General features: G+C 40.7%; 1 protein-coding gene and 1 long non-coding RNA gene across 2 annotated transcripts; one reads left to right on the top strand and one right to left on the bottom strand.

Moving 5' to 3' along the window:
- Positions 1–6: 6 nt before the first annotated feature.
- Positions 7–27386, bottom strand: OIT3 (oncoprotein induced transcript 3). The gene is made up of 9 exons (XM_047703196.1): positions 26808–27386; positions 22437–22811; positions 21541–21648; positions 16862–16984; positions 11819–11941; positions 9923–10083; positions 7865–8280; positions 2882–2981; positions 7–825 (listed from the first exon to the last, which is right to left on the bottom strand). Exons 1-9 carry the CDS (start codon positions 26866–26868, stop codon positions 652–654), a joined length of 1641 nt encoding a protein of 546 aa, XP_047559152.1. The 5' UTR covers positions 26869–27386; the 3' UTR covers positions 7–651.
- LOC125085069 (uncharacterized) lies at positions 1860–3987 on the top strand. The gene is made up of 2 exons (XR_007122770.1): positions 1860–2718; positions 2754–3987. It is a non-coding gene; the product is annotated as an uncharacterized LOC125085069 (long non-coding RNA).
- Positions 27387–27984: the final 598 nt, after the last annotated feature.

Here is a 27984-nt window from a genome sequence, read left to right as displayed (position 1 = left end):
AACTGAGAGTCGGATGCTTAACACACTGCGCCACCCAGGTGCCCCCCATGTTAATAAATTTAATTGAAAACATTTCACTTAAGATGGTATAAAAACTTCAAAAAAGAAAACATCATGCAAGAGGAAAATCAAATAGTAACTTTTAGTACACACTTCCATCGATAAACTTCCTAATCCCCTGTAAATATTCTGTGCTTGAATCGAAATTTCAGGGTATAATTATTATTTACATACTTAAGGAGTTATTGGGTATTTAAGTCATAATTTCAAGCAACTATTTAATTTATTTTAAGTTTGTAGTTTGTAGTATCATGCCCAACTTTTGGTTGTAGTGGTTCTATTGTATCCTACACTGGGTGTTTTATTGTAGGGAGGAAACGTGGGAAATGGAATGAGCTGCTTTCGGAATGGACAGTGCAGCTTTCAACGTCAGGAGGATGAAGCCCCATGTGGGTCAGGTCAGTCAGCAGTGAAGTGACTTTTCCCAGTCCAGGGGCCCGAATCAGAATAAGTCCGTTCTGGAAGTCTGTCTAAGCCCACAGTATGAGGTTTAAAGAATGCCGTGTTCTAGGGTATTGACTGATGTTCTCAGTGGGGAGAAGTTCTAAAGAGGAGGGCAACCCAGAGCCAGGAGTCAGGTGTGGGGCGGTCCTAGTCCTCCCAGTCGATCCTGATCGGGCCACCTGTCAGCATCTGGCTCTGGGGACCAGCTGTATCCTCTCCTTCCACTGCCTCACGACGTACTCGCCGGTGGCAGCCCTGGGCACAGCGGGAATGCTCATCCAGCCGTCCACAGACAAGAACCTGGCAGTGCAGAAACACTTCCTAGAAAGACCATAAATGATAATTAACAAAAATAGTGATAACAGATGCTGCTTGTAGGGCCCCTTCTGGAAGCCAGACACTCACTACACCAGATGTTTCATATATAGTATCTCATTTCATATAAACAACAGCCCTCTGAGGTGGATGTCGTCATCCCCATTTTACAGATGAGGAAACTGAGACTTAAGTTAGACAACTTGCCCAGATTCACACCATTGGTCAGGTGGGTAAACATATGGAGTCATGTGAGTGATCTAACCCCGCCCCCCCAAGCATAACTCCTGCCTTTGTATAGGGACAGGAGAGACCTTCGAGAAGGGAACACCTAATAACGTTAACATCTTTGTTCTTCACATCAAAGTCTGGGAAAAACATCGGTGCCTGCATGCTTCTGTGTAAAATAACAAGTTCTTTGTCCAAGCTTCTTCCTATAAGTTACCTCCCAAATCATGTTGCCTGCTTGGGGAGGGAGATCAGGATTAGCCATCATGGTTAACAGTTGTTCTAGAACAGTGATATAACAGGAAAGGACATGAATTCACTTAAATGCAGTGTGGAAAAGATAGTTGGTCTTTTAAACTTCCTTTGGTTTAAAGGTTTCAACAACTCTACTGAGAAAAAACAAAGTTTCCACCTTAACATTCTCTCTATTGCCTCTTATAACCTCTGTGTATGTGTGTTTTTCAAAAATGCAGCATACTGGGACCCCTGGGTGGCTCAGTTGGTTAAGCCGCTGCCTTCGGCTCAGGTCGTGATCCCAGGGTCCTGGGATCGAGTCCCACATCGGGCTCCTTGCTCAGTGGGGAGCCTGCTTCTCTCTCTGCCTCTGCCTGTCGCTCTGCCTGCTTGTGTTCTCCCGCTCGCTTGCTCTCTCTCTGACAAATAAATAAATTTTAAAAATCTTTTAAAAAAAAATGCAGCATACTTGGGGCACCTGGGTGGCTCAGTGGGTTAAAGCCTCTGCCTTCAGCTCAGGTCATGATCCCGGGGTCCTGGGATCAAGCCCCTCGTCAGACTCTGCTCAGCAGGGAGCCTGCTTCCTCCTCTCTCTCTGCCTGCCTCTCTGCCTACTTGTGATTTCTGTCTGTCAAATAAATAAATAAAATCTTTTAAAAAATGCAGCATACTCAATATGCATGTAAATTGTTATGACATACGACTTTTAATATCTTCTTTTTCTATATTTCTCATTTTAATAACTGCTTAATATTACACTAATAGATATGTGGTAGCCTTGTTGGGAGACTTTTTCTCCTTCTCTATAACATACAACAAAATCTCATTTTTCTTTTTTTTGCTTGCTTGTTTTTGAGAAACTGTCAGAATTAGAATTTTTAGATAAAAGAATCTGATGATTTTATGGTTATTACTACATATTACCAGACAACTTTCCAGAAACCATACCCATTTATACTGCCACTATATACTTCTCCCTATAACTTTGCAAGCATTGTGATTTATAATTTTTATAAATTTAATATGTATAAAGTAATGACTTATAATTGTTTTAATTGGCATTTTAAGTGCTGTTTTTACTGAACAAATCACTATTTGTCTTTTCTGTGAATTTTCTGCCCATATACTTTGCCATATGACTACCACACAGGCTTTTCAACCATATCCCCCACAACAGTTTAAAATTATGATCATATAGGGGTGCCTGGGTGGCTCAGTCTATTAGGCGTCTGACTTTTGACCTCAGCTCAGGTCTTGATCTCAGGGTTGTGGGTTCGAGCCCTATGCTGGGCATAGAAGTGACTTAAAGAAAATAGAACTTAAAAAAAATAAAATTATGATCATATAGTATTTTCTTTGAACAAATACAGTGATTTTATTGGAAGAAAGGCAGATAATTGTGACATTCTAGATAGCTAGAATGTTTTTTTCATAGAGGTAATGCAGATCCCAACTGTGAGTTTTTCATGGAGGTAATGCAGATCCCAACTGTGAGCTCACAGAGAATGTCAACAAACAGGCACGCCAAGAAATGAGGGCCTGGCCTGGAGGTGGGGGTGGGGGTGCGGTGTGGGTTCCAAGATAAAGGTGTTCAGCTCACCTTGTGGTCTTTGCCCACAAACTTGAAGACTGGGACCTGGAAGTGCTTTGCTAGGTGGTCCCGGGCCGTGTACTGCTTCACGGAGTCATCTGAAACACAACTAACAGCAGGACAGGAGAACACGTAAGACTTGATGGCTTCAGCAGAGATGGAAAAACAATCTGGTCCAATGTGTTTAGTCCAAAGAAATGCTGACTGGGTGGAGGAGGCTGGGCTGCACTCAAGTTTTTTGAGAATGAAGGAAAAATGAAATTTCTTCCCTGCAAAGGCGTCTTCAGCCCTGCTCATGAACACCATCTGTCCCATCTCTCATTCTCTGTACCCACGAACTGGGCACGAGGACCTCTCGATACGTCAATATATTGAAGCAGGAGCAACAGCAACCACATTTCTTTCAAAGATACCTTTTGAAATGAAGATATCTCTGCAAGGCTGTATTTTCATTTGTAATACATCACAGGAATTCTGCATTCACATACTTGATGATTGGTTTGAGATTTCAGAAATATTTATTGGGCACCTAATACACACTAGCCCCCAACGAGGGTTCAAAGGTGAGCAAGCCTCAATGTGTGCAACACTGAGCTGCATAAAGATTTAAGATTCAGATTTAAGTTTCAGAGAGAGTAACTGGTTCTACTGGGAAGGTTCAGTCTCCTCCCAATTGCTGAACTTCATTTTTCCCCCACATTTAATGCAGAGTTGTAGTTTGATAGGGTCTTGGGGTTTCCATCTCAGGTCTACTGCTTAAACTGAAAGTCCTAGGCTCACCTCAAGGTTAGCTGGGGAAAAGAAGTCTTACTTGTTCTCAATTTTGAGACCAAGGTTTAGTATTTGATGAACATTTTCTCCTGAGAGGACAGGGATTACACTTGTATCGTCTTTCCCACTGTGAATTTTAAAAGAACTTTAAATTCTGGGTGTATTTTCCTTTTTCTGGATACCTATTAGTTCTTGTCTACCAGTCCGGGAAAAAAAAAAAAAAATGTGGGGACCAGAAAGAAAAGTCTATGAAACTGGATCCTTGCTTCGCGTGCTTACACACCACTTTCTAGTTCATTGCTAAGTACTGTTTCAGTGCAGTTCAAAAAACCCAATAAAACTGTTTAAAAAGAAGACATTGTGATATATAATACCCCTAGTCCATATTCCCCTGACCTGAAGAGAATCTAAATATATTATGCAGTTTCAGTTATTTCTTGTATTTATGTTCTCATTTTCATTTTCTTGAGGTAAAGTTAATATATACCATCTTTTGATTATGTTCTATAACAAACACCTATCACATATCTAATCTGTGCAACGTGTTCTGTTGGGAGCCGCAGAAGATATAAAGATGAATAATATGGTCTGTGATGTCAAGAACTTTACAGTCTGTATCTAGGACAGAAATAGTAACATGATATCAAAATGGCACTTTTCATCTAAGGGCCTCGCCATTTTCAATTATTTTTACCTAAAAATACCATTGTTTTTCTTTAAGAGAGAAAAATGAGGCAGGAAGCGTTGTTACGGGGTAATATACTACAGAATAGGACCCAGGACAAATTCTGGCTCTTGACCTGGTGTTTGCTGTGATTAGACAATGTGGTTCATCAACTCTAAGTTCACGTGCTAAAAGAAAGTAAGGATGGTATAGGATAATCCAAAATAATCGATTACTCAAAAGTTGTCCAATGTTTCACTTTGGAATTCAATGTTTCTTTTTCTGGAGATTACCTTTCTAATTCTACTTTGCTGAGGTTTGTACTAAGTTGCTTTGAATTCTCTGAGCATACGCCAACTAAAACTGGAGAGAGGTGAATGAGCTGTGTTAACTATCAGGGGGAAATGACCTGATTTAAATGCAAGCTGAGAACAATGAATAATCAAACAATTTATAAATGTAAGCTTACTGCATTATGTTTATTTTAGGGCTCTGGACTTGCTTCAGATGATTATTATGATTAATGTCCATTCAATAGTTCATTTGACAGCTATTTAATGACCCTTACTATAGGATAGGCATAGAGGGGAAAAGAAAAGGAAGGGAAATTTCCAGCTCAGGGCAGAAGGAATCAAGGAAGGCTTCATGGAGGAAAAAAAATCCAGCTGAATCTTGAAGGAACAGGGAGAGTTAGGCAGGAAGAAAAGGAGGAGATTTCTGCAGAGGAAACAGCAGGTGCAGCGAGGAAGGTGTAGGAAATAATAGAGTCTGGGAATTGCCTGTAGTTCCCTTTGCTGGGAACAGAAACTGGAGAGGGCAGAGGTCTGTGTGTGAGGCACTGTGAGCTAAGCTCAGAGTTGGATTTTATCTGGAGGCATCGTCTCACAGACACCATTCCAGTACTCTCCATTATTGTGCCAGAGATGGGACCATTTGCCTGTTTACTAAATAGACCTCTACTGCTGTGTTTTTTAATTCTTGCCTCTGGCTTTTAAGCATTTTAATTTCTCCTGCAGCATTTTTTTTTTTTTTTTTTAGCAATTCTGTATGTGCTAAGGGCTAGAAAACTAAAAAGCACAACTTCTTAGAACTCTCTAAAATAAAAAGCAGATAGTCCTTAACTGAGCATCTGAATAACAAATATATAAATAAACTTTACGAGCTTTACTAAGGTTGTAGATTACATGTTTTGTCAGTAAGTGAGTTATGATTATGCATTTATTTTTGCAAAAAGTAAATACAGGGGTAGGAAAAGACTCTTGGAATGAGAGAAATGTTCCCTATCTTGACTGTAGTGATGGCTTCATGAATGCATACATCAGAACTTACCAAACTGTACACTTTCAATGTGTATACTCGTTGTATGAGAATGGTACTCCAATACAGCCATTAAAAAAAAATAAAGGAACCCACATCTACTCCCCACTAAAAGTAAATCCATTCCTTAATCTCCTTAGCATTAGGTATACAAATTTAAAAAAAAGAAATAATAAATGTTTCTTCTACTTTTCATTTTAAAACTTTGTGGAGGTAATTTTAAGATGGCAAGAAATCCAAAGAACTACAGACACCTATGAGACCTGTTACTGGCCATGCAAAGCAGCTCAGAATGATACATTTTCCATGTTCTGAAAACAAGCTAAGGGAGGCTACAAGTACTCCTGCTGGCAAACAGTTAAATTTACCAACCAAAGGAAATCAAGAGTCATCAAAGGTTTTTAGCAGGGATCTGAATATATATATATATATATATATATATATATATATATATATATATATGACTATATATATATATATTTTTCCCCCCTAATTTTTAACATTTGTTTGTCTTTTGACCGGTTACCCAGGGATTCTTAGAGCTGAGATTTGAGAGTTGGGATTCAGGGGGCTGTCATGAGGCTGTTTTTGCTATCCAGGTGAAAGGTAAGGGCTGGAATTAAGACAGAGTGGAACAGAGAGAACAAGTCTGGGGGTACTGCTTCTTCCACAAAAGCCTCTTGGTTGATCCCATGTGCTTTAAAGTTGAACATCCCTGTGCAAGAGACTGACGGCAGCAGATGGAGGATGCCTGCGGTGAGAGAGCCAGTAGAGAAAAACTAAGCAGACATTTCAGAGACATTTCAGAGTCCATGAAGCCCATTAGCCCAGAGCACGGCCCAGGGGGTGCTCTTGTTACACCATTTCCCTTTCATTGAGCTGTGGGTCCTGACCCTACCTGAGCTATGTCCCACCTGACACTGAGAACAAGGAAGAAGCTGTTAAGATTCTACCATGAGTATGAGGTTTGCGTGTCATTTTCCTGGGAATGTGAGCAATGGGTGTGACAACTGCTAGGCCTCCAACAGGCTCGTGAGACACACACAGTTCTCAATCCCAGGGATCTTTAGGAAATAAGGAAATCTCTTTTGTATAAAACAAGCAAACAGGTGCACCTGGGTGGCTGAGTGGGTTAAGCTTCTGCCTTTAGCTCAGGTAATGATCTCAGGGTCCTGGGATTGAGCCCTACATCAGGCTCTCTGCTCAGCAGGGAGCCTACTTCTCCCTCTCTCTGCCTACTTCTGCCTACTTGTGATTTCTCTCTCTGTCAAATAAATAAAAAGCAACAACAACAAAACAAGCAAACAAAAACCAAATTTCACTTGATCGTTCTTCTCCTAAAACCTTCTAAGTAATTCTTGTCTCTCCTTCACTACCAAGCTTCCTAAAAGAGTTGACATTTGCTGCTTCCTCTTCCCCATCAGCTTGCAATTATCTGCCTTCCCCCAGCCCCGACACTCACACTCACTCTCTACCCTCTCTCTGATCAGGTTAATCAATCCTATGTTTCCAATAGAAACAGGGATGATTCTTGGTCCTTTATCTCTCTCTAGTCCTGACCTTGTTCCTGGGTCTGATACACATTTCCAACTGCCCGCTGACCTTTTCTTCCCATGTATCCTGAAGACATTTACAATTCAACAGTATTATCTGGACTTGTCCTATTCAATATTTCACCTCAAATCTGCTTTTCTCCTTATAGCCTTCCATCCAGGTTAATGGCATTTAGTCAGTCATCCGTGCTAGACCCCTTGGAGTCATTCTCAACTTCCTGCTCCCTCACCAGTTTTTACCTCCAATGTCAATAAATGGTTTTTGAGGGGCGCCTGGGTGGCTCAGTGGGTTAAAGCCTCTGCCTTCAGCTCAGGTCATGATCCCAGGGACCTGGGATCAAGCCCCACATCGGGGTCTCTGCTCAGCAGGGAGCCTGCTTCCTCCAATCTCTCTGCCTGCTTCTCTGCTTACTTGTGATCTCTGTCTTTCAAATAAATAAATTTAAAAATCTTTAAAAAAAATAAATGGTTTTTGAAACAATTCAGAGCTCACCGAAGTGCCCTATTGTTTTAGGAAATGACCAGGTATGCTGTGCACTTAGAAATGGGGTGTGAGTCTACGGCCCCTTGAACACGCCTGATCTCGTCTGATCTCGGAAGCTAAGCAGGGTCGGGCCTGGTTAGTACTTGGATGGGAGAAATAGGGTGTGAGCTGGGGATAATAAATCGTGTAAGCAGCATAATTACCCATCCTGGATGAGGTAGTACTTCAGGATCTCGTCGATCTTGGAGGTTGGGGTGGCAAAGCAGCTCTCTACCAGGCTTTCTAAGCCATTCACGTGCACCACAGGCTCAATGCCAAAGTAGAGGGAGTCTCGAAGCTTGAGGGTGGGCAAAGCTTCCCGGTAGGGCTCTTCAAACTCATTGTCCTTGAAGATCTCCAGAGTGAATGGGAAGATTCCATGGCTGCGGCTCATGATTTCCAGGGGGGTATTTCGAAGGTGGGGAACGTACCCTTCTGAAATGGTGTACAGGCGTGGAAACTCGCAGGTCACTGGGATCAGCACTTTACTGGTTCGGATGATGATGTCCCCGCTGCTTCCTGGGGTCTGCTTGGGTAGGCCTGTCACAAGGTTGCTTGCCACAATCTTGTCATTTACCACCTGAGCCAGGCCAGGGCCAGGAGAGGAAAAAGACTGTATGTCTATTTCTCCAGAACTCCCCAATCTACCCTATCGCACCCTCCCACCCAATCCCATTCTTGACTGTAACATTCTCCACACTTCTATTTACATCAAAACAATTAGAGATTTGGTTGCTGAAGCTCGAAGGCTTTTTAAAACATCTCTTCTCCTCTTTTCAGCAAAATGCTCTGACTGTTAAGAATTTTATATACTACTCCATGGTCAACCCACACATTCCTTTGGAGTATTACTCATTAAACCTGAACTATGCAGAATCAGCAAATTCAAAGCTCTGGTATTTTAGGAAAGAATGGCTTCAGTATATTATTTTTTTTTCTGGAATCCTAGACCTGCTGATCAGGCTGCGGCCTGACCTTGTGCTGAACTCATCCACAAGCAGAGAACTTTAGCTACCGCATTTATGCAGACAGCTTTCAGTTCTTTATCTCCAGCCTTGTCTGCTCCCCTGAGGGCCAGCAACTCCAACCCACCCCAGGGCATTTCCACTCGATTATTCACAGATACAACAAACACAATTTGCCTGAAGAGGGACCCCCTTCTCCTGGGATAGCACCCCCATATCCCACCCCAGGTCTCATTAGATTCCTGATTTTCTATTCATCGGATTCAATAAATAAATATTTGTTTAATTAAATGGTTGCAAAAACCGTGGCCTTGATCTTCTGGACCCAGGTCCCCTTTATTTCCATCCATCTCGTACACTGCTGATCTCATCATTACAGCGCCTGCAACCTCACTCTGAGGGATAAAGCCCAAATATCCCACCCTCACACACAAGGCTGATCCTTGGAAGCACAGTCTTCCCCCACTGACTTCTCCAGTTTCCTTTTCCAATACATGTTTCTTGCCAGTCAGTCTGCACTGCCCATTCTCTCAGCATAAGCCTTAAATATTCCCATCTCTGACACTGGCTCACTTGCTTCCCATCTGAAACGGCATTTCTTTTCCTCTCTGTCTGGATAAGCCACACACAGGCTTCCGCCCTAGTTCAAGGCCCACTTGTCTTGACTGCTCCAGTGTTCGTCCCTTTCTGGACTGCAACGGCGCCTTTCGTCTCTATCACTGTTTCTTATTTATATTGTGTGTGTGTGTTGTCATCTCAGGCCCACTGCGTATGTTCCCCAAAGTGAAGAATCTTATTTCATATCCCTCAGACTCCGGTGCACATGCTTAGATGAAAGTACAAACCTTTTCCCTCTACCTAGTTTAACACTTGAACTCATCTGTTTACCTCATAAATGAACCCTCATCAATTCTTTACTTGTTTTATTCAAGTAAAAAAATTGGTCAGAGGAGATGCAACCAGCCTCCTGGTGCTGGGGCTGATGCACTCAGGGAAATGTCTGCTATATCAGAGAGACAGGACTACCAAAGAAAGGAAGGAGCAGAATTCTTCTCACCTCCCTGTGCTCACAGGGCCCAGACCACAGCAGATGCTCAATAATACACGTGTTAAATGAATAGCATACGAGTTTTTGAGCTGCATTCTTTCATGTGGAAATATTTCATCTATGACAAGCCACACAGCATACCTCTGTCAACTACCTCCCAAATAACTGACTTTTGGTCATCCCCCAAGTGTCCTCCAGCAAGAACCTACATCAACCACCGTGCCACACGTCTTGAGGGAGAAGAGGATGTTGACGTGGGTGCCATTGGACACTCCTCTGCAGGAGGTGTTGGTCAGGAAGAGCTCCAGACCGCCAACCAGGTCCCTGGGGATGCTCACTTCAATGGTATTCGACTTGCACAACACGGGGACTGTGGCAGAAAGGGGGCACTGTTAGAATGGAGAAATCTGAATTGGGAGAAGGATAAGGAATGCTTCTAGGAGAAATAATTTTGCCCTCCCACAACTTGAGCTTTTTGTTCCATCCTCAAGGAAATGTAAGAGACTCAAAACAAGTTGGTGAATGAAACCAGGACTTCTAACTCCCCAGGCTGTGGTCAAATAATTCTCCTCAAACACACTGATCTCCAAATGAGCAAATATTGCTCAAGTTTTGATTCAACATTTATTTCAAAGTATGGATAGCATAGTTCTATGAACTGAAACAGCTCACAGAATAACTTTTAGTACAAACAATTTATTGTCAATACAGAAAAAGTACTGCTTTGATATATGCTTAAATTATATAACAGTACTGCTTTGACTTTACCATTAATTATGTCTCATAAAACAGAGGTAATAAAAACAACGTTAGTGTACTTGGGGAATAGTTCCAAATTATCCTTGCATTGTTCAGTAAACCATAAATGCTGACTATAAATTCTACTTTAACTTAATATGAAAAGGATTGCTTTTCTTTAGTGTTCCTGTGTTCACTTTTCCAGGCTCTACAAATACCCTAAAAGGAATATTTATGGCTACTGTCAGAAAATATGTGAAAATATATCATAACAATGACACAGCATAAAGAAATCAAAGGTAGGTGCTCATTAAATACTTGCTAGATGGATGAGTTAAGATTCTGAACATAAATAACTCGATTTCCAGAAAATAGTTGTCAGAAGATTGTTGATGCTCGTGTTGTAATTGTAGGGAGAAAAATCAGTTCTCTAAGGCTTTTAGCTTAGTTTCACTACCCAATTATCTGTTAGAAAAGAAAGGAACTGCATCAGTGTCTTAGACTTCAAAATTAACTACTAATTATACTACTAATAATCGAAATTAGGGGGGGAAATTCGTAAGTAAAAAGCAAAAGAAACTGTATGACCCAGCAATCCCATTTCTGGGCATATATAAAAAAGAATTGAAAGTTGGATCTCAAGGACATATCTGCGCACCCTTGTTCATAGCCGCATTGTCCACAATATCTCAACCATAGAAGTAATTCAAGAGCCTATCAATGGATGAGTGGCTAGACAAAATGTGGTATATAAATACAATGGACTATTATTCAGCCTTACGAAGGAAGGAAATCCTGCCATATGGTACAACATGGATGAACCTGGTGGATATAAGGAAAAGGGAAATAAGTCATTCACAAAAAGACATATACCATAGGACCCCACTTACACGAGGTATCTAAAGTAATCGACTTCATAGAAATAGAAATATAATACTGGTTGCCAGGGCGGGGGTGGGGGGCGGGAGGGAGGAATGGGGAATTGTTCTTTCAAGGATATAGAGTTTCAGTTTTGCAAGACAAAAAAGTTCTGGAAATCTGTTGCACAACCATGCGAATATATGTAAACACTACTGAACTATACATTTAAAACTGGCTTAGGTGGTCAATTTTCTGCTCTGTGTTTTTTTTTAACTACAAGTTCTTAAAAAGCAAAGGAAAATTAACTTTTTGGTAATATGTTCTTAGAGAGCTTCTCTTTTGAATGATCCCAGAGTAAAGATGCAGGGATACCCGCTGGCGAAGGAGCTGGTGTTCTCATAGACAAGAATCTTGACCTAGTTGAGTGAGGAAGGCAGGGAGGTTTGGGGCAGGGCAGTGGGGGGGTGGGGGATGAGGAGCAGAGGTTGAGCCCATCCATGTACTACCTTGGCATGTATGGTTATCCTCAGAGAGCACCAAGCCCCGGGGACATTCACACTGGTAGCCCTTCCCGGACACGAGGCAAAGGTGACTGCAACCACCGTTGTTACTGTGACATCCTTCAACGTCTGCAATAAAACCAAAGGAAAAGGACATGACATTGCAGGCCTCTTCCCCGAGGATTCTGGTTCTTGGGATGGCACTTGGCATCAGGGAATACACTTGGCTCACCACAGTATCACTGGAGCCTAATTCAGTCACTGAGTCATGTAGGGAAGCCCACAAAAAACTGTTTAAGTGAGTTGGGAGAAATCGGAGGGGGAGATGAACCATGAGAGACTGTGGACTATGAGAAACAAACTGAGGGTTTTGGAGGGGAGAGGGGTAGGGGATTGGGTGAGCCTGGGGGTGGGTATTAAGGAGGGCACGTATTGCATGGAGCACTGGGTGTGGTGCATAAACAATGAATCTTGGAACACTGAAAAAAATAAAATAAAATAAAATGGAAAAGAATGTGATTGCTACGAAGAGCAATCTTACAACATGCACAAGCTCTAACCTCTTCAGCTGGTCATTTTGTAGACCGTCCTTCAGTCTGGATTTGTCTTTTTTTCTCAGGGTGGTATTACAGTTTTGGGGAGGAAGACCCACAAGTCACTTCTTAATTGCTGTAATATTTATGGCACCCATTTTCAAATTTTATAGAGTATTACTGATTAGAGGGGAATGACAGAATAGAAATGTAACTAGACTAGTTAGGTGGATGAGTTAGTTATTGTCAGTTGGTTGGATTGCCAGATCTTCCCCTCAAATCTCTAGTAATAGTGGAAATGGGATATGTGTCTCAGGCTGACAGCACATAAAAATGAAGCCTGGACAACACACTTGGTCCACTCTACTAAGCTCTTTGTGACATACCTCTTTTGAGAACATTTTTAAAAGTTCCCTTTTAAAAAGTTTTGCATTTTGGGGGAGCACTTGAGTGGCTCACTCAGTTAAGCATCCAACTCTTGGTCTCAGCTCTAGCCTGGATCTCAGGGTCATGGGTTCAGCCCCACCAAAAAAAAAAAAAGTAAAAATTTTGCATTTTCAAAAAGCATACTCAACAATCAAAAGATGGACAAGAAAAAAGGATTCAATTGAAAACTAAAGGAACTACCACATGATTTCATAGTTAGTAGAGAAAAATTAATGACTTTTGTGGGCTCTAGACATTATCTTTTATCAAACTCTGGCCCACTATACAACCTTGTAAGTTTTCCAGGTACACAGCCACACCCATTCATTCATCTATTATCTATGAGGGTTTTCTCACTACAAGGCAGACTTGACTAGTTTCAACAGATTCCATATGATCCACAAAGACTAAAATATCTACTTTTGGCCTACACAGAAAAACTTGCTGCCCTTGTTCTAGGGATAAGATAAATTTAAAAAATGCTCTCAAGGGCGCCTGGGTGGCTCAGTGGTTAAGCCGCTGCCTTCGGCTCAGGTCATGATCTCAGGGTCCTGGGATCGAGTCCCGCATCGGGCTCTCTGCTCAGCAGGGAGCCTGCTTCCCTCTCTCTCTCTCTCTCTCTGCCTGCCTCTCTGTCTACTTGTGATCTCTCTCTGTCAAATAAATAAATAAAATCTTTAAAAAAAAATGCTCTCAAATCATCTCAGATGGTCAAGGAAAGATATAAACTGATTTCCAGTTATAGTCAGAATTCTCAGTTCAATAATAGTAAAAAATATATATTTCTTTGGAACATCAGTAAATTAACTGGGGATGAATCAATTTTTGTGAAACATACATAGAGTGTAAATTTACAGTGAATTAATCCTTGCAAAACTTAAGAAAGATTAGGCTATTAACTGTTTATAAATCTGGATACTTAAAAATGATAAAAGTACAGCTAGGGGTTTTTGAAACAGCTGAACATGATGTATAATAATGTAGAAGACAGTGTAAAAATACACTATAAAGCATTAAGATCAAAATTAATGGGACTTTTTTTTTCCCTAAAAGTGATCTTCCTGGGGTCCTGGGTGGCTCAGTCTGTTGAGCATCTGACTCTTGATTTTGGCTTGGGTTGTGATCTCAGGGTTGTAAGATCAAGCCCCACGTAGGGCTCCACACTCAGTGGGGAGTCTGCTTGGGATTCTCTCTCTCCTTCTCCTTCTATTCCTCCCCCTGCTCATGCATGTGCACGCTCTCTCTCTCTCTCTCTCTCTCAAATAAATAAATCTTAAAAGTCAATCAGTAAAAATTATCTTCCGTAAGTCATTTAATTTCCTGGGGTCTCAATTTCAATATTTGTAAAACAAAGGGTTTGGAGTAAATGTTCATTCCGGATATTTCCAAGTATAAAACTGCAAAGCACAAAATAAGTTGAAATTCTGAGTTAGCTTAAAAGATATAAGTTTGGATAGATTTGCCAAGAGGAATTGTGGGTCATTTTAGTTATCTTTCATTTATCCTTCCATATTTTCTTCTAGGAACATAATTTTCATAATAAAACAAAACAATAAAAATTATTTAAAAGTAAAAAGAGTTTTTTATTTAAAAAAAAGTCTAATTTTACAGACTAACCAATGAAAACAAATATGTTTGAACTATCAATAAAACTTAAATGTTTCAGGGGCACATGGGTGGCTCAGTTGGTCGAGTGTCTGACTCTTGATTTTGGCTCAGGTCCTGATTTCAAGGTTGTGAGATAGACCCCTACATCATGCTCCTCATGTAGCGGGGAGTCTGCTTGAGATTCTCTTTCCCTCTGCCCCACACCCTCCCCACCATGTGTTCTCTCCCTCTCTCTAAATAAATCTTAAAAAAAAAAACCTAAGGGTTTCAAATATGAATCTTAAGGCTAAAGTATAACTCATGTACAAATTTTATCTTCTGTTAAGATACTTTTTGATTGGGATTATTAGGTTTTAAAATTATATGAGGATTAACAGTAATACTTCCAATAAAATGCTCATGAATAATTACAAACGTTCCTCATGGAACATTTCATTAATATTCACATATGCAAAGATTATTACATAAAATAATTAAGATTTAAGGAAGATTCAAGACATTATCCTTATTCAATAAAATTTAAAGTACATTTAGTCTTGTTATAAGGGACAGTAGTTTAATATTCTGGCTAATGGTCCTTTAGTGAATAATGCAAACTTTGTTGCATGGAATAAATTATGGGAACTAGCCATAATTTTTCCTTTTGGGGTAGTATTTTATTATGTTGAATATAACTAGAATAAAGTGACTTCTTATAAACAGTATTATACCACTAATTCATTAGCCTGAGGGACAAATCATATGTCCTCTGTAAATGATAATTAAGTCATTTATCTCTTTATATAATCTTCAAAGAGGTGGGTTTTTTTTTCTTTTGTTCCCTCAACTCCTAAGATCATGAGATTCAGACTTATTTAAGTAGAAATGGTAACATTTCAGTTGTGATAATTTGCAAGGGCAAATGTGCCTTACAGAAGGGACATTATCTAAATTTCCTATCGTTGTCATAGTATACAATTTCAACTATTTGACATACATTACAAATTCTTTTTTATTACTTAATCACGTAAAATATACACAGTCTTCCTGTTGTCGATTGAGCACCTAATGCTTGGTTTTAGCTCAGGTCTTCATCTCAGGGTTGTAGGATCAAGCCCTGTGTGGGGCTCCACGCTCAGTGTAGAGTCTGCTTGAGATTCTTGTCTCTTCCCTCTTCCTCCCCTTCCGCTCCTTCCCCCTGCTCATGCTCTCTCTCTCTCTCTCCAAAATAAATGAAATCTTGGGGTGCCTGGGTGGCTCAGTGGATTAAAGCCTCTGCCTTCAGCTCAGGTCATGATCCCAGGGTCTTGGGATCGAGCCCCGCATCGGGTTCTCAGCTCAGCGGGGAGCCTCCTTCCTCCTCTCTCTCTGCCTGCCTCTCTGCCTACTTGTGATCTCTCTGTCAAATAAATAAATAAAATCTTAAAAAAAAAAAAGGATGTTACTATCTCCCCCACAGTATATCAATCTCCAATAAATGCAAAGCATAAAGGGGGAATAAAATGGCTTCTTGTGAACCAGTTTCCCCAACCACCAAGATGGTAAGACTCACCTAACAGAACTCGGCAAAAACACAAACTGTAAGGCCCACCCCACTGAACGAAGTTTCCAGGAGAGAGGCCTGGGAACAGCCAGGTGTGAAAGCATCTGGGTGATTCTTTTTAGCAGGAATGTTCGAGAACCACTGCTATAAACCATTTATTATGCTAACACCTCTATTATCTTGCTGCTGCAGGTTTGTTCCTTGGATCTGCGGCAGAGATGTTGCCTAGAAGTTATGCAGAAATGCACTATCTTTGCCTGAGCCCAGACCTACTGAATCAGCATCTGCATTTTAAAAAGATCCCATACAGGGCGCCTGGGTGGCTCAGTGGGTTAAGCCGCTGCCTTCGGCTCAGGTCATGATCTCAGGGTCCTGGGATCGAGCCCCGCATCGGGCTCTCTGCTCAGCATGGAGCCTGCTTCCTCCTCTCTCTCTGCCTGCCTCTCTGCCTACTTGTGATCTCTGTCTGTCAAATAAATAAATAAAATCTTTAAAAAAATAAAAAAATAAAAAAAATAAAAAGATCCCATACAATTTATGGGCACATTAAAATTTGAGAAACACATAATACCCTATTTTTATTTCCCAAATTAAAATGTGGGAACCTGGATGGCTCAGTCTGTAGAGAGCCTGCGACTGTTGATCTCAGGGTTTTAAGTTTGAGCAGCACATTGAGGGTAGAGTTTACTTTAAAAAAAAAAGAAAAGAAAAGAAAATGGCTCTCTGCCTCTTGCAAAATGCAAGAACTCTCTCCTTTCAAATATTGAAGATAAAATCAACACTGAATTCTGCCTGCAACATGACCGTCCTCAATGACAGTGAACCCCTTTTTGTCATTTCTTTACACAGCCCAACCTTGACTCTCTCCTAATGTTGGACAGTTTCATGAACATCAATCAAAGAATAAGCCAATGGTTTAGTTTGGGCTCTTGATTTGAATTCCTTTTTGCCCATTCTCACCTTCACATGTCTTGCCATCACTTCTTAGCACACGGCCAACCGCACACTCGCAGCGATACGAATTTTTCAAGTTTACACAGATCTCACTGCAGCCACCATTGTTTTGCTCACATTCATTTTCATCTGTGGGAAAGAAACCACACCACTTACGTCCTGTTTGCTGATCAACCAAGCCCCTTAGCAGAATCTTCACATCTTTCAGAGCCTGTTGATTCATTCACTCCTTGGCTATAATCCTTATAACCACTTCCATCAACCTGGTCTCTTCAACCAACTTATTTGTCCATTTGCTCCAGCTAGAGCAGAAGGCACTTAGCCATTTGCCAATTAATCCCCTTCTAAGACTGAAACAGGCAAAATGAAGTTTTGGGGTTTTTTTTTGTTGTTACCTAGATTCACCTATTTTTTTTGTATGGGTAAATATCACTTTCTCTAGTGAGTTCCTGAAGATTTGCTAAATAAAGATAGACTTGTAAATCAAACTGTGTTTTAAATACATCAAAGGTGGGGCGCCTGGGTGGCTCAGTGGGTTAAAGCCTCTGCCTTTGGCTCAGGTTGTGATCCCAGGGTCCTGGGATCGAGCCCCGAATCGGGCTCTCTGCTCAGCAGGGAGCCTGCTTCCACCTCTCTCTCTCTCTGCCTACTTGTGATCTCTGCCTGTCTAATAAATAATAAATAAAAATCTAAAAAAAAAAGTGGAAATACATGAAGGATAAAAAAAGTTTTTAATAAATAAATAAATACATTGAAGGAACTTATATCACAGAAGTAAATAGCTGATAAAAATTTTGTGTGAAACAGTCTTCTCTTATAACATAAACAATAGCCCTTGAAGTCTATTTTTTTAAAATATTTTTTTAAAGATTTTATTTATTTATTTGACACAGAGATCACAAGTAAGCAGAGAGGCAGGCAGGGAGAGAGGAGGAAGCAGGCTCTCTGCTGAGCAGAGAGCCCAGTGTAGGGCTCGATCCCAGGACACTGAGATCATGACCTGAGCCGAAGGCAGAGGCTTAACCCACTAAGCCACCCAGGCATCCCCTGAAGTCTATTTTAAATATTGGACTATTTCCACACTATACTTAAGCAATGATTGCTAATCTTTTTAAGAATATGATGAAGGATATGGACTCTTGCAATTAAAAAAGGCATAGCTGAGAACAATTGTCGATCCCCTTCCTTCTACAAAGAAAAGGAAGCTTGGGAACTAAATGTATCATGGCTTGGGGTTGGGGTTACTGGGATTTAAACACCCATGAGGTGATAGAAGGCATGGCCCTGGGCCCAGGAAAGGAGGTGAGCTACAACAGAAACACTGCTTACCCCCATGACCTCAGAAAAGATATCCCTACACTGAAGGGGGGAGTAAAAGAACTTTGCCCCAAGGCCCACGGACACAGTAAGCAAGCCTGCTCTGAGGCTCCAGGAGAGAGAAAATCCTTCATAAACAACAGGAACCCCAAGTCAGGCCTTGCCATGGTTGAAACATGAACTTGCAGCTGAGAAATTGGTACAAAATTTGGCTTGGACCAACGAAGCTTCAACGATACCTGACAGAAGCATTTGAAAAACTGCTCTGTAGTCAAACCTCCACAAATCAGGCGGTCAGTGTGGTTCCACAGAAACACAATTACGACAGAAGGTGGTTTGCCACGAAACACTACACAAGAGGAACTGATCCGCTATGAGAATGACTTGGCAAGATAACAAAAGGGTGGCTTTCAACTGGAAATAACAGAATAATCCAGAAAAATCCATAATACAAGGACTTTAAATATTACTAAGCAGATAAAAGAAAGGATAGTAACTAAGATAAAAGAAGTGAGCAAAAAGACAAGGCAGAATTGAAACCAAATAAACATAGCACTTGTAGAAATAGAAACTATAGGGATGTCTGTGTGGCTCAGTGGGTTGAGCGTCTGCCTTCCACTCAGGTCATGATCCCGGGATCCTGGGATAGAGTCCTGCATTGGGCTCCCTGCTCAGTGGGGAGTCTGCCTCTCCCTTCTCCTTTTTTGAATGATTGGAGTATGTACCTTATACCTAGAACACATCTCAATTTGGATGCTAAATTTTCATTGGAAATAGTTGATTTTGAGTTGGAGCCACTACCACCTGGAAGGTGGATGGTGACAGAGACGCTAGCAGCTCTCCTGAATGTGGCCACATGCTGTCCCAAGCCTGCGCAGTATATCTTGAGACTGATTTTTTTTTTTAATGTGAGAGAGCAATACACTTGCACTGATTTAAGCCATTGTTATTTGGGAGTTTGTTATCATTTTCAACCTTAGATACTCTGCATCCCAGCCATTCCACTTTTATGGGTTTGCTCTAGAGAAAATCTCACACATGCAGTATCATTTTAATGTCAATTTTAAGAACAAAAATAATGCTATATATTCTTAAGGGTGCATACACAAAGAATAAAAGCCTAAAAACAGGGACCAGAAGAATATACCCTAACTTCAAAACAGTGATTAGCCCTGGAGGGTGGAACAGGAAGATGAAAAAGGAGATGGAGTGAGATGGCTTTGCTTGTATTTATAAAATTTTATTAAAAAGAAAAAGGAAGAAAAAAATTAACTATGGTTAAATCTGGGTACATAAGTTATATTATTATAGCATCCTGGCCAATAATGCTATTGTATTATTTTCCTTTACTCTTCACTCTGGCTGAAAAAAAAATTACATAATTTAAAATGAAGAATTAAAAGTATCTTACATTTAAAAAAAAAAAAAAGGAAAACTGGCATATGCACATTAATACAAAATTTTGCCTTTAATTTCAGGGAATTCATGATGTCCCTGAAACTGACAGGCAGACCTCAGGTAAGAACCAGGGGTTTCCCCCTATGCACTGCTAGGCAATGATGTCCTAGATAAATTGTGAGGTAAAAGATGTGTATGATATGCAAATTTTGGTTTAAAAAGGGCTGTAAATAGACATATATATATTTGTATTTTTTATATTTGCCTAAAAAAACCCTGGGAGCATACATAAGATAATATAAGAGATTACCTGAGGCTCAGTCAGTTAAATCTCTGCCTTCGGCTCAGGTCATGATCCCAGGGTCTTAGGATCGCATCCCAAATTGGGCTTCTTGCTCAGCAGGGAGCCTGCTTCTCTCTCTGCCTCTCTACCTTGCTCTCTAACTGTCTTACCTAGTCAAAAGTTATATTGAAACAAAAGCTGAGGGGTACCAGGTAGCTCAGTTGGTTAAGCGTCTAACTCTTGATTTTGGTCATGATCTCATGGGTTGTGGGATCAAGTCCCATGTCAGGCTCCACACTCAGTGTGGAGTCTGCTTGACATTCTCTCTCTCTGCCTCCCCCATTTGCATGCACATACTTTCTCTCTCTCAAATAAATAAATTAAAAAACAAACAAACAAAACCCACAAAAGCTAAGTAATGAAACAAAGCCTGTCTTAAAATGATATCAAATATTTTCCAAGCACACTGTGTGTGTGTGTGTGTGTGTTTGTGAGAGAGAGAGAGAGACAGAGACAGAGACAGAGACTGAGGGACGGAGGGAGGGAGGGAGGGAAGATTAAAGGAACCATCCTCTCCTACATCCCAAACCTTTTAGTATTAAATCACACAAAGTCCATCACGTAAAAGCCCTAACAGCTGGTATGGGGAGGCATAAACATGCTCATAGAATGGTCAGTGGGTTCATTCAGGAGACTGAAGAAAAAAATTTTTCTAAAATAAGAATCTTTTTATCTATTTTTCAACCTAGACCCCATTCCATTCTGACCAGTTATTATTCTTCTTGAGGAAGCAGGTATGGGCCAATCCTCCCCTTCTCTCTGGATGACTTTTAAATCTATTTGAGTGTGAATACAAAAAGCTTCATAATGGGAAAAGATATAATCTTCAATCTTGGGTTTCTCAACTCTCTTTTCTTCCGGTTACAGACAACAACACATGTGTACAAGTAAACAACTCTAGATTTCCTAGAAAATAATCTGACTCCTCTTTCTTGCTACTCAGAGAAACCAAAATTATGGTAGTGAAGCTGTAAGAGTTTGTCCTTAGATAATTCTAGACCAAAGTCATCCAACAGAAATATAAAGCAAGCCACATAAATAATTTAAAAATTTCTATTAGTCATATAAAAAATTCTAGTAATACATTTTATTTAATTCAATATGTCTAAAATATTTCATCCCAATATAAAATCAACATTAAAATTGAGACATTTCCCATTTCTTTTTTTGAATGAATTGAGTATGTATTTTATACCTAGAGCACATCCCAATTTGTATATTAAATTTTCATTGGAAATACTTGATTGGTATTTAGAGTCATAAAATTTACAGTTGGTTACTAAAGTTGTCCCAAACATTTTCAGTTTTCCAATGACTGAGCCAAGTATCAGCTTTTATATTAAAATTAGGTAAAATTAAAACTGAGTTTTCGGCCATACTAGCTACATTTCAAGAGCTCCAAGCCACACATGGCTAGGGACTGCTGTACTGCACAGTGCAACTTAATCTGTCCCCACACACGATATAAACTTGGTTTGAGGCCTTAGTCATGAATTTAAAAAGGCAAACACCATTCTAAGTGTTTAGAGACAAAAACTAGAAAAACCACAGAGCTTTGTACCAGGAAGGGTTTGATGTGTCCTTTTGATCAGAATGGCCCATTTCTACTTCAAGATTAGTTTCTTACCGAAGCATGTCTGCCTGTCGGGGCCTAGCACTGTCCCTGGAGAGCATGTGCACTCACTGGCGTCCATGCAGGTGCCATGGCAGTCCTCGTCGCAGATGTCATAAAAATCTGTGGAAGGATGAAGTTGACCTTACATGAGAGGCAAGGACCAGAGGACACTCTCATTCATAAGAAAGCCTCATGAGTTCAATCATGAGGTATGAGTTCATGGACAACGTTGAGAGGGTTCTCATTGTTCAGGGTTTACGTGATCCAATGGAAAGGGATACTGCCCAGGGACATCTGTCATTCAGATCAATGGTTCCCAACTTCAGATCCATGGGCATAGGATCTCTGCAAATCTAAAACCTCACCAAATATGAGCTATAGAATAAAGAAGTGTTATGCCCTACTCTTCTATGTACTCTGTTTTTTAAATGCATATAGATTTTGATGGGACTAATACAAAAATTCGTTTTAAAAATACTCCCGACCTCAAGTAGCTTTTTCCCATTACATATCATTTAAAGAAATCAATGGATACCAAGCACAATGCTACCTTGTGAATGTCTGATATAGATCTTAAAAAGGAGTCCTCCATACTCAAAATGGTTGGAAATCCACTATGTAGGTAACCCAAATCAACACTTCATTTTCTAATGTTTTGTTTGAATGGGACAAAGACAAAATAAAAAAGAACTGATCAGAGTCACAGCTCCTCTCCCTTTTGGTTTCTTTAAGACATTTTCGGAAACCCAAGAACAGATCACAGAAATCACAATCTGAAGTTACCTGTGGCCCTAAGTCAATGTTATCCAGACTCTGAGATACTACCATAACTGGATTTCATATGGTATTTTCCTGATGCCATCTGATGCCCTATTGGGAAGGAAAAAGAGCACAGAGAAGGTACTCACGACCACAGTAGACATGAAAGCAGACACTGGGCTTGGTCAGACGGTACACATAGTAGCCTCCCAGGCAAGCCTTGACCTCCACCGTGGTGTTCCAGAGACAGCAGTTCCCGTTGAAGCTGGCACAGGCCTGGCGTTGCACGATGCCATCACCTTCTAGAGGGTGGCTGCCATTGAGCCAGATGGGGGCATGGGTTCCACAGTGGTTTTCTGGTATGCAAAAGGTGGGCATGGCATCCCCTGCCATGCCCGTGAAGCGGTACCACTCCCCATCCACGTGGTTGTCACAAAGAGGGGATCCTTGAGACTCATCGAACTGATGGTCAGTGTTCCTCCACGGCTCATTCAAACTGATGTAAGCAGAGCAAGGATCTAGGGCTGGGAATGAAAAGACACGTCAGAGGCACCTTGTGAAGTTTCTAATTACAATGGCAATAGCCTGAGTCCAGCTTCTTGATCTTACATTTTGGCTTTCTTTCTTTCTTTCTTTCTTTCTTTTTTTTTTTTAAGAAAGAAATAACCTAAAACCCCCCACAGTAGCTGTTTAAGATTCCTTACATTGACTTAAACATGCTTTATAAATGCCTTTTACAAAATTATTTTGAATCTGTTTAAGGTTTAGTGTTACTTTGGGACCAAATTTTTATCCAGAGTAATCATTTGCTAGAGGATAGTTGTTCAGACCAAGGGAAGTTAGGATTATAGTCTTGCTGAACTCTGTAGTGGTCAGAAAATATTCTGAATATTATGTTCAACTGGAGGCCATATTATATGAAAGTATGGACAAACCTGGTATCTAGAGAAAAGTGACCAGACTTGTAAGGGAGTCAAAACAATTACCAACTGGAGAAGAAGTTGAGAACTATAGTTGGGAGGGGAAAAAAAGGCTGAAGAGTATGCATCAGTTCTCACAACTCTAGGTATTGTGTTACAAGAGCAAGAACAGACTGTTGGGGGAGAACCTTTTAGTTCAGGTATGGAGTAATGGAGAGGACTATGACAGTGTTGTAAGCTCTTCATCTTTGGAAATTTTCAAAAACTATTTGGATGGTCCTTTGTAAGCAAGATTGTGGATGAAAGTTTGTCCTGTTGGAAAATGTGTTTTTTTAATAAGATACACATCTCATTCCACTGAAAAGGAAAATACCTCTGGCACATGGCCACTATATTGAAATACACAGCATACTGACATATTATTACCAAAGATATTCTCAAAGTGAATGTTGGTATATATGCCATCAGCTCATTGAAAATATGAACTTTGTGTATAAACAATCAGCATGGCACCACTATGTATAATAGAGCCAAATTTCTCAAGCTTGCATTTTAATTGCATAAATCGCATGGACAAATATCTCATCAAAAATATTTTAATAACTACAGACACCAGTAACCCCAATATTCTCATTGTTTCTCTCAATTTCAGGGAAGCATTGAATTTATGTAGGGAAATTGTCCTTAGGAAGAGCCTATAAAACAAAGAAATTCTAGAAAGGAACACCAGCCAGAGAGTACCACCCTCTGTAATGCACAGGAGGCTGACTTACCTAACATTGTAGGCAGAGAATTCACATTAAGGCAGAAAAGTGTAGGCAGAAAATTCAGTTTTAGCAAATACTGCACAATAATTAAATATGATGGGCCATGATCATAAAATTTAAGTTGTCTAGAAAATATTTTGGATTTTCCCAGTCTCCATTTCAAACTCCAGCTCACTCTCTAAATTCAGTCACATACAGAGGAGAGTGTAGCCTAGTGCTAATGACTCCAAAGAGAATATGAAAGTATGGGACAGGAAATAAGTAGGCTGTTGCATTTTCTGGAAACAACACGTTTGCAGAGTTGCACATGGCAGGGGCCACGCTCTCTCTTTTAAAATGTTCCTGAGATATCCCAGCTGTGCCCTAGACCATATTTGATGTCACTTGAGGGCAGGGAATGTCCTCATACAGACTTTCCCCTCTCAAACTGGAAAAATTCCCTCATCTGCTCTCCCAGCTGTGGTTCTATTAAGAAGCAAGGTTTCCAGGGCAATTTCACAGGTGATTATACATTCATAGAAATAGTTGGTTGATCTTCTTGGCTCTAATTTTATAAGAAATGGTTAGGTACTCAACTTTTAATGGCTTTTGCAGAAATTCCTAAACGGCCCTCAATAACTATTTCATGATTTATAAAGTTTTTCCTTAAATTTAACTGTCATTTCTCGTGTTATTTGTTAAAAGTTCACTTCCTCTCGTTGAAGGGGACATATGGCCCAAATGGGGGAAATTTACCCACTAGCTTCTATAAAATAAGTACATTTTTTAACTTCCCCACGCAATATTTCCCTCCCTCCCTTCCTTTCTTTCTTTTCTTTCTTACTTATTAATTTTTTTGACAGAGAGAGAGGGAGCACAAGTAGGCAGAGTAGCAGGCAGAGGGAGAGGGAGAAGCGGGCTTCCTGAGGAGCAGAGAACCCCATGCGGGGCTCTATTCTAGGACCTGAGCGGAAGGCAGACTCCTAACAACTGAGCTACCTAGGTGCCCCGCCCACCCAAGCAATATTTCCTGACATTAAATAACCCATTCCTCTCCACCCGTCAATCCTTTAATAATCTGGCCACTGGTATTCTTGTTTTCAGTCTCTCCTGGGAGCCTGGAATTCGGTATTATGCACACTGCATTCTTAGTTGCCTTAGTACACATTCCTTAAATGGGAGACCTTCAAAAAGACGCCCCGGGGGTTCCTTTCAAAGTTCCAGAAAGTTCCTCAGTCTTGACCAGGAGTCCTGCCTGGTGGCCCCTCCCGAGTTCCCCCCCACCCCGGAAGCGCAGACGCCTGCGTGTCCTCAGGGCCAGCCCCTCGCGGCGGCCAAGTGCGGAGAGCAGACCTCAGGCAGCGTCACTGCCCTTCCACTCCCAGCAGTCCAGGTGCAGGAGACGGTGCCCCTGGGCTTGGTCCTGGGTCCGGAAGCTCCCCGCGTTCTTCCTTCCTTCTCCCTCTCTTCTCCCTCCGCTCCCCCTTTGCTGCCTGCCCCCTCCTCCTCCTCTCCTTTCCTTCCCCTCCTTTTCTCTCACTTCCCTCTCCTTCCGGGGAAGACCCCCTCCCTACTCCCCATCCCCCAAAGCTTTCCCTTTATCTCACTTCTGGCATTGAGTCAAACGTCCTAGAAGGGCTGCAAAAAATAGATAACATAAAAAAGATCTGGGATGGGAGATCTGTGATGGGAACAGGAGGTACTAAAGGGAGAGTAAGTAATAAAGAAAGGAAAGAAAGGGAAGTGGTAATTCCAAGGCGGTGGGGGCGACTTTTGCTTAGACAAGTCTTGGCTAATTATTGGCAGCAGATACAGGGTTATTAAACTTAGTTCAAAACTCTAATAGATTTTTTTTTTTTTAATGTCAGCTTTAGATTTAGGGCATACTTGACAAAACAGTACAGAGTTTCCATATACTCGGTGCCATTTCCCCTATTATTAAACATCATTCGTTGGTGTGGTATCTTTTACACAATTAATGGTCCAGTAGTGACGTATTATTATCAACTCGAATCCATAGTACAGATTTCCTTAGTTTTTGTTTGTGTCTTTATTCCAGGATCCCATCTAGGATACCATATTACCTTAATTTCCACATCTCCTTAGGGTCTAAACCTATTTTTAATGTGTACCCTTGAAGGTGCTAGCGCAAGATCTGAATTATCATGAAGAAATAAATCAGGGTCAACCAAACAGAACTACACAGAAGGGCCGAGAAGGATGGCTCTGTCCAACTCAACCTCCTCTCACCCTCTCTTCCAATTAGAACTTAAATTCTATTGGAAAAAGGAGAAATGTGTTAGTAACTGAAATTGAAACTTTGTTTTGCCTTCTTGGCAACTTTTGTGCCAAGGCTGAGAAGGGAAAGAGTTTAAGATTCCCTCAGTCTATGCAATAGTCGTATTTTTCAGATGTCCAGACTGAGAAGTTCTGTGTCTTTCACAGGGATAGAGCTTTCGTTCAGCACCTTGTATTCATTAAAGAAAAAAAAAAAAACCTCTATCCTCAATTCTAAAGGTTATATTTTTGCTCTTAAAGTTGGAATTATAAAAGTGCCTATTACATAAAGAGGTTAGAATTCTTTCTACATGGCCTCTGAGAAATATTTATCTAGTGGAAAGCTGTTGGGGACGGTAGATCCACGGGAATTCCGGATGCCCAGGCAAGAGGCTAACTGGAACATGAAATAGGAATTCTTTGAAAATATATCTATGGTAGGTTATCATAGGTTTTCTTACACTATTGTAAAACCAGTATTTAAGATACTGGAATTTAAGATACTCTTAATCTGGACATAATAGCAAAGTCCTACAACAAAAAGTGTGTTGTGCCAAGTACTCAACACAAGACTCACCCACTGGTGATGCAGGTATCATTGTGATGAAGAGGCAGGTGAGAAGCAGGGACTGAAGCATCCTTCTGGACCAGCCACCAGAACAGATTGGAAATCCTCTTAATTCCAGTTGTCCTTTGTCCCTTTCTTTTTCAAGCACTTTTTAAAAAAAGGCCGCTAGGCTCTTCTGAAAAAAGACTTTGCAGTACTGGCTGGGGCTTTATCAGAGGAAGAGGATGAGTGGGATACGGTATCCCTTGCTCTGGCCCTGACCCCAGATAGAAACACTGTTTTACACTGTCAACAGGGCTATTGATATTTTTCTTTGGTGGGGGGGGACCCATCACAATCCCTCATCCTCCTTTTGTTTTCTCTCAAGAATTCCCTGCAACAAGTCCCCAGTATCTTATCCAGAAGGAAACTCTAAATGAAGGACATCCCCTCTTGTCAAAATCTTGTTTTGTGACTTCTAGGAATTAATTTCATGATGTTGCAGCCCTACCATTGCTTATGGAATGAGAATGGGATAAAGCCAGATTGATGTAGCTGGTCATTAGGAAACGTCTTGGTCAGATGGTGAAGGAGTTTACAATAGCACACAAAAAAGTAGTAAGGAAAGGTGTGGAATGGGGACAATATTGTCCTGAAGCAAGCTCTTAAGTGCGTTCTATTATGGTCCTTGGTCTCAAAATTTTCTAAAGAAACCAAGTTTAGTTGTGTTTTTACCAATTCGAGCAGCAATACCTCATGTTTTCATAGTGCCTTTCTTTCCCCAATTTAAAATGGTTTAGTGTTACTTATTTTACTAATTCTCACACTAAGATAGAGGTAGGGGCTTCAAATTAGGAACGACTCATTAAATTAACAACACTAAAAAGTGATATTTACTAGAATTTCATTTTTTAGACCAAAGAGGCAAAATGAAAGGATCTGTGTATTACGTATCCCCAGGCAACAGAATGCCAGCTCCCTGACATTCTATAGTGTGTGGACACCTAAGAATTAGCAAGCACTGTTAATGAAGATAATGAGAAGGGGAAGGACAAAAAGAAGGGTGGGGGGGAAGGTTTTGTTTTTATTTTTATTATTTTACCATTTTTGAAAAGTCAGACACGCCCAACATGGAGCTTGAACTCATGACTTTGAGATCAAGAGAGTCGCATGCTCTATCAACTGAGCCAGCCAGGTGCCCTCCCCG

This window comes from Lutra lutra, chromosome 14 (genome assembly GCF_902655055.1).
Source record: "Lutra lutra chromosome 14, mLutLut1.2, whole genome shotgun sequence".
Taxonomy (NCBI): domain Eukaryota; kingdom Metazoa; phylum Chordata; class Mammalia; order Carnivora; family Mustelidae; genus Lutra; species Lutra lutra.
Note: the sequence above shows the minus strand (reverse complement) of the source record. Positions and strands in the feature narration are given on the sequence as shown.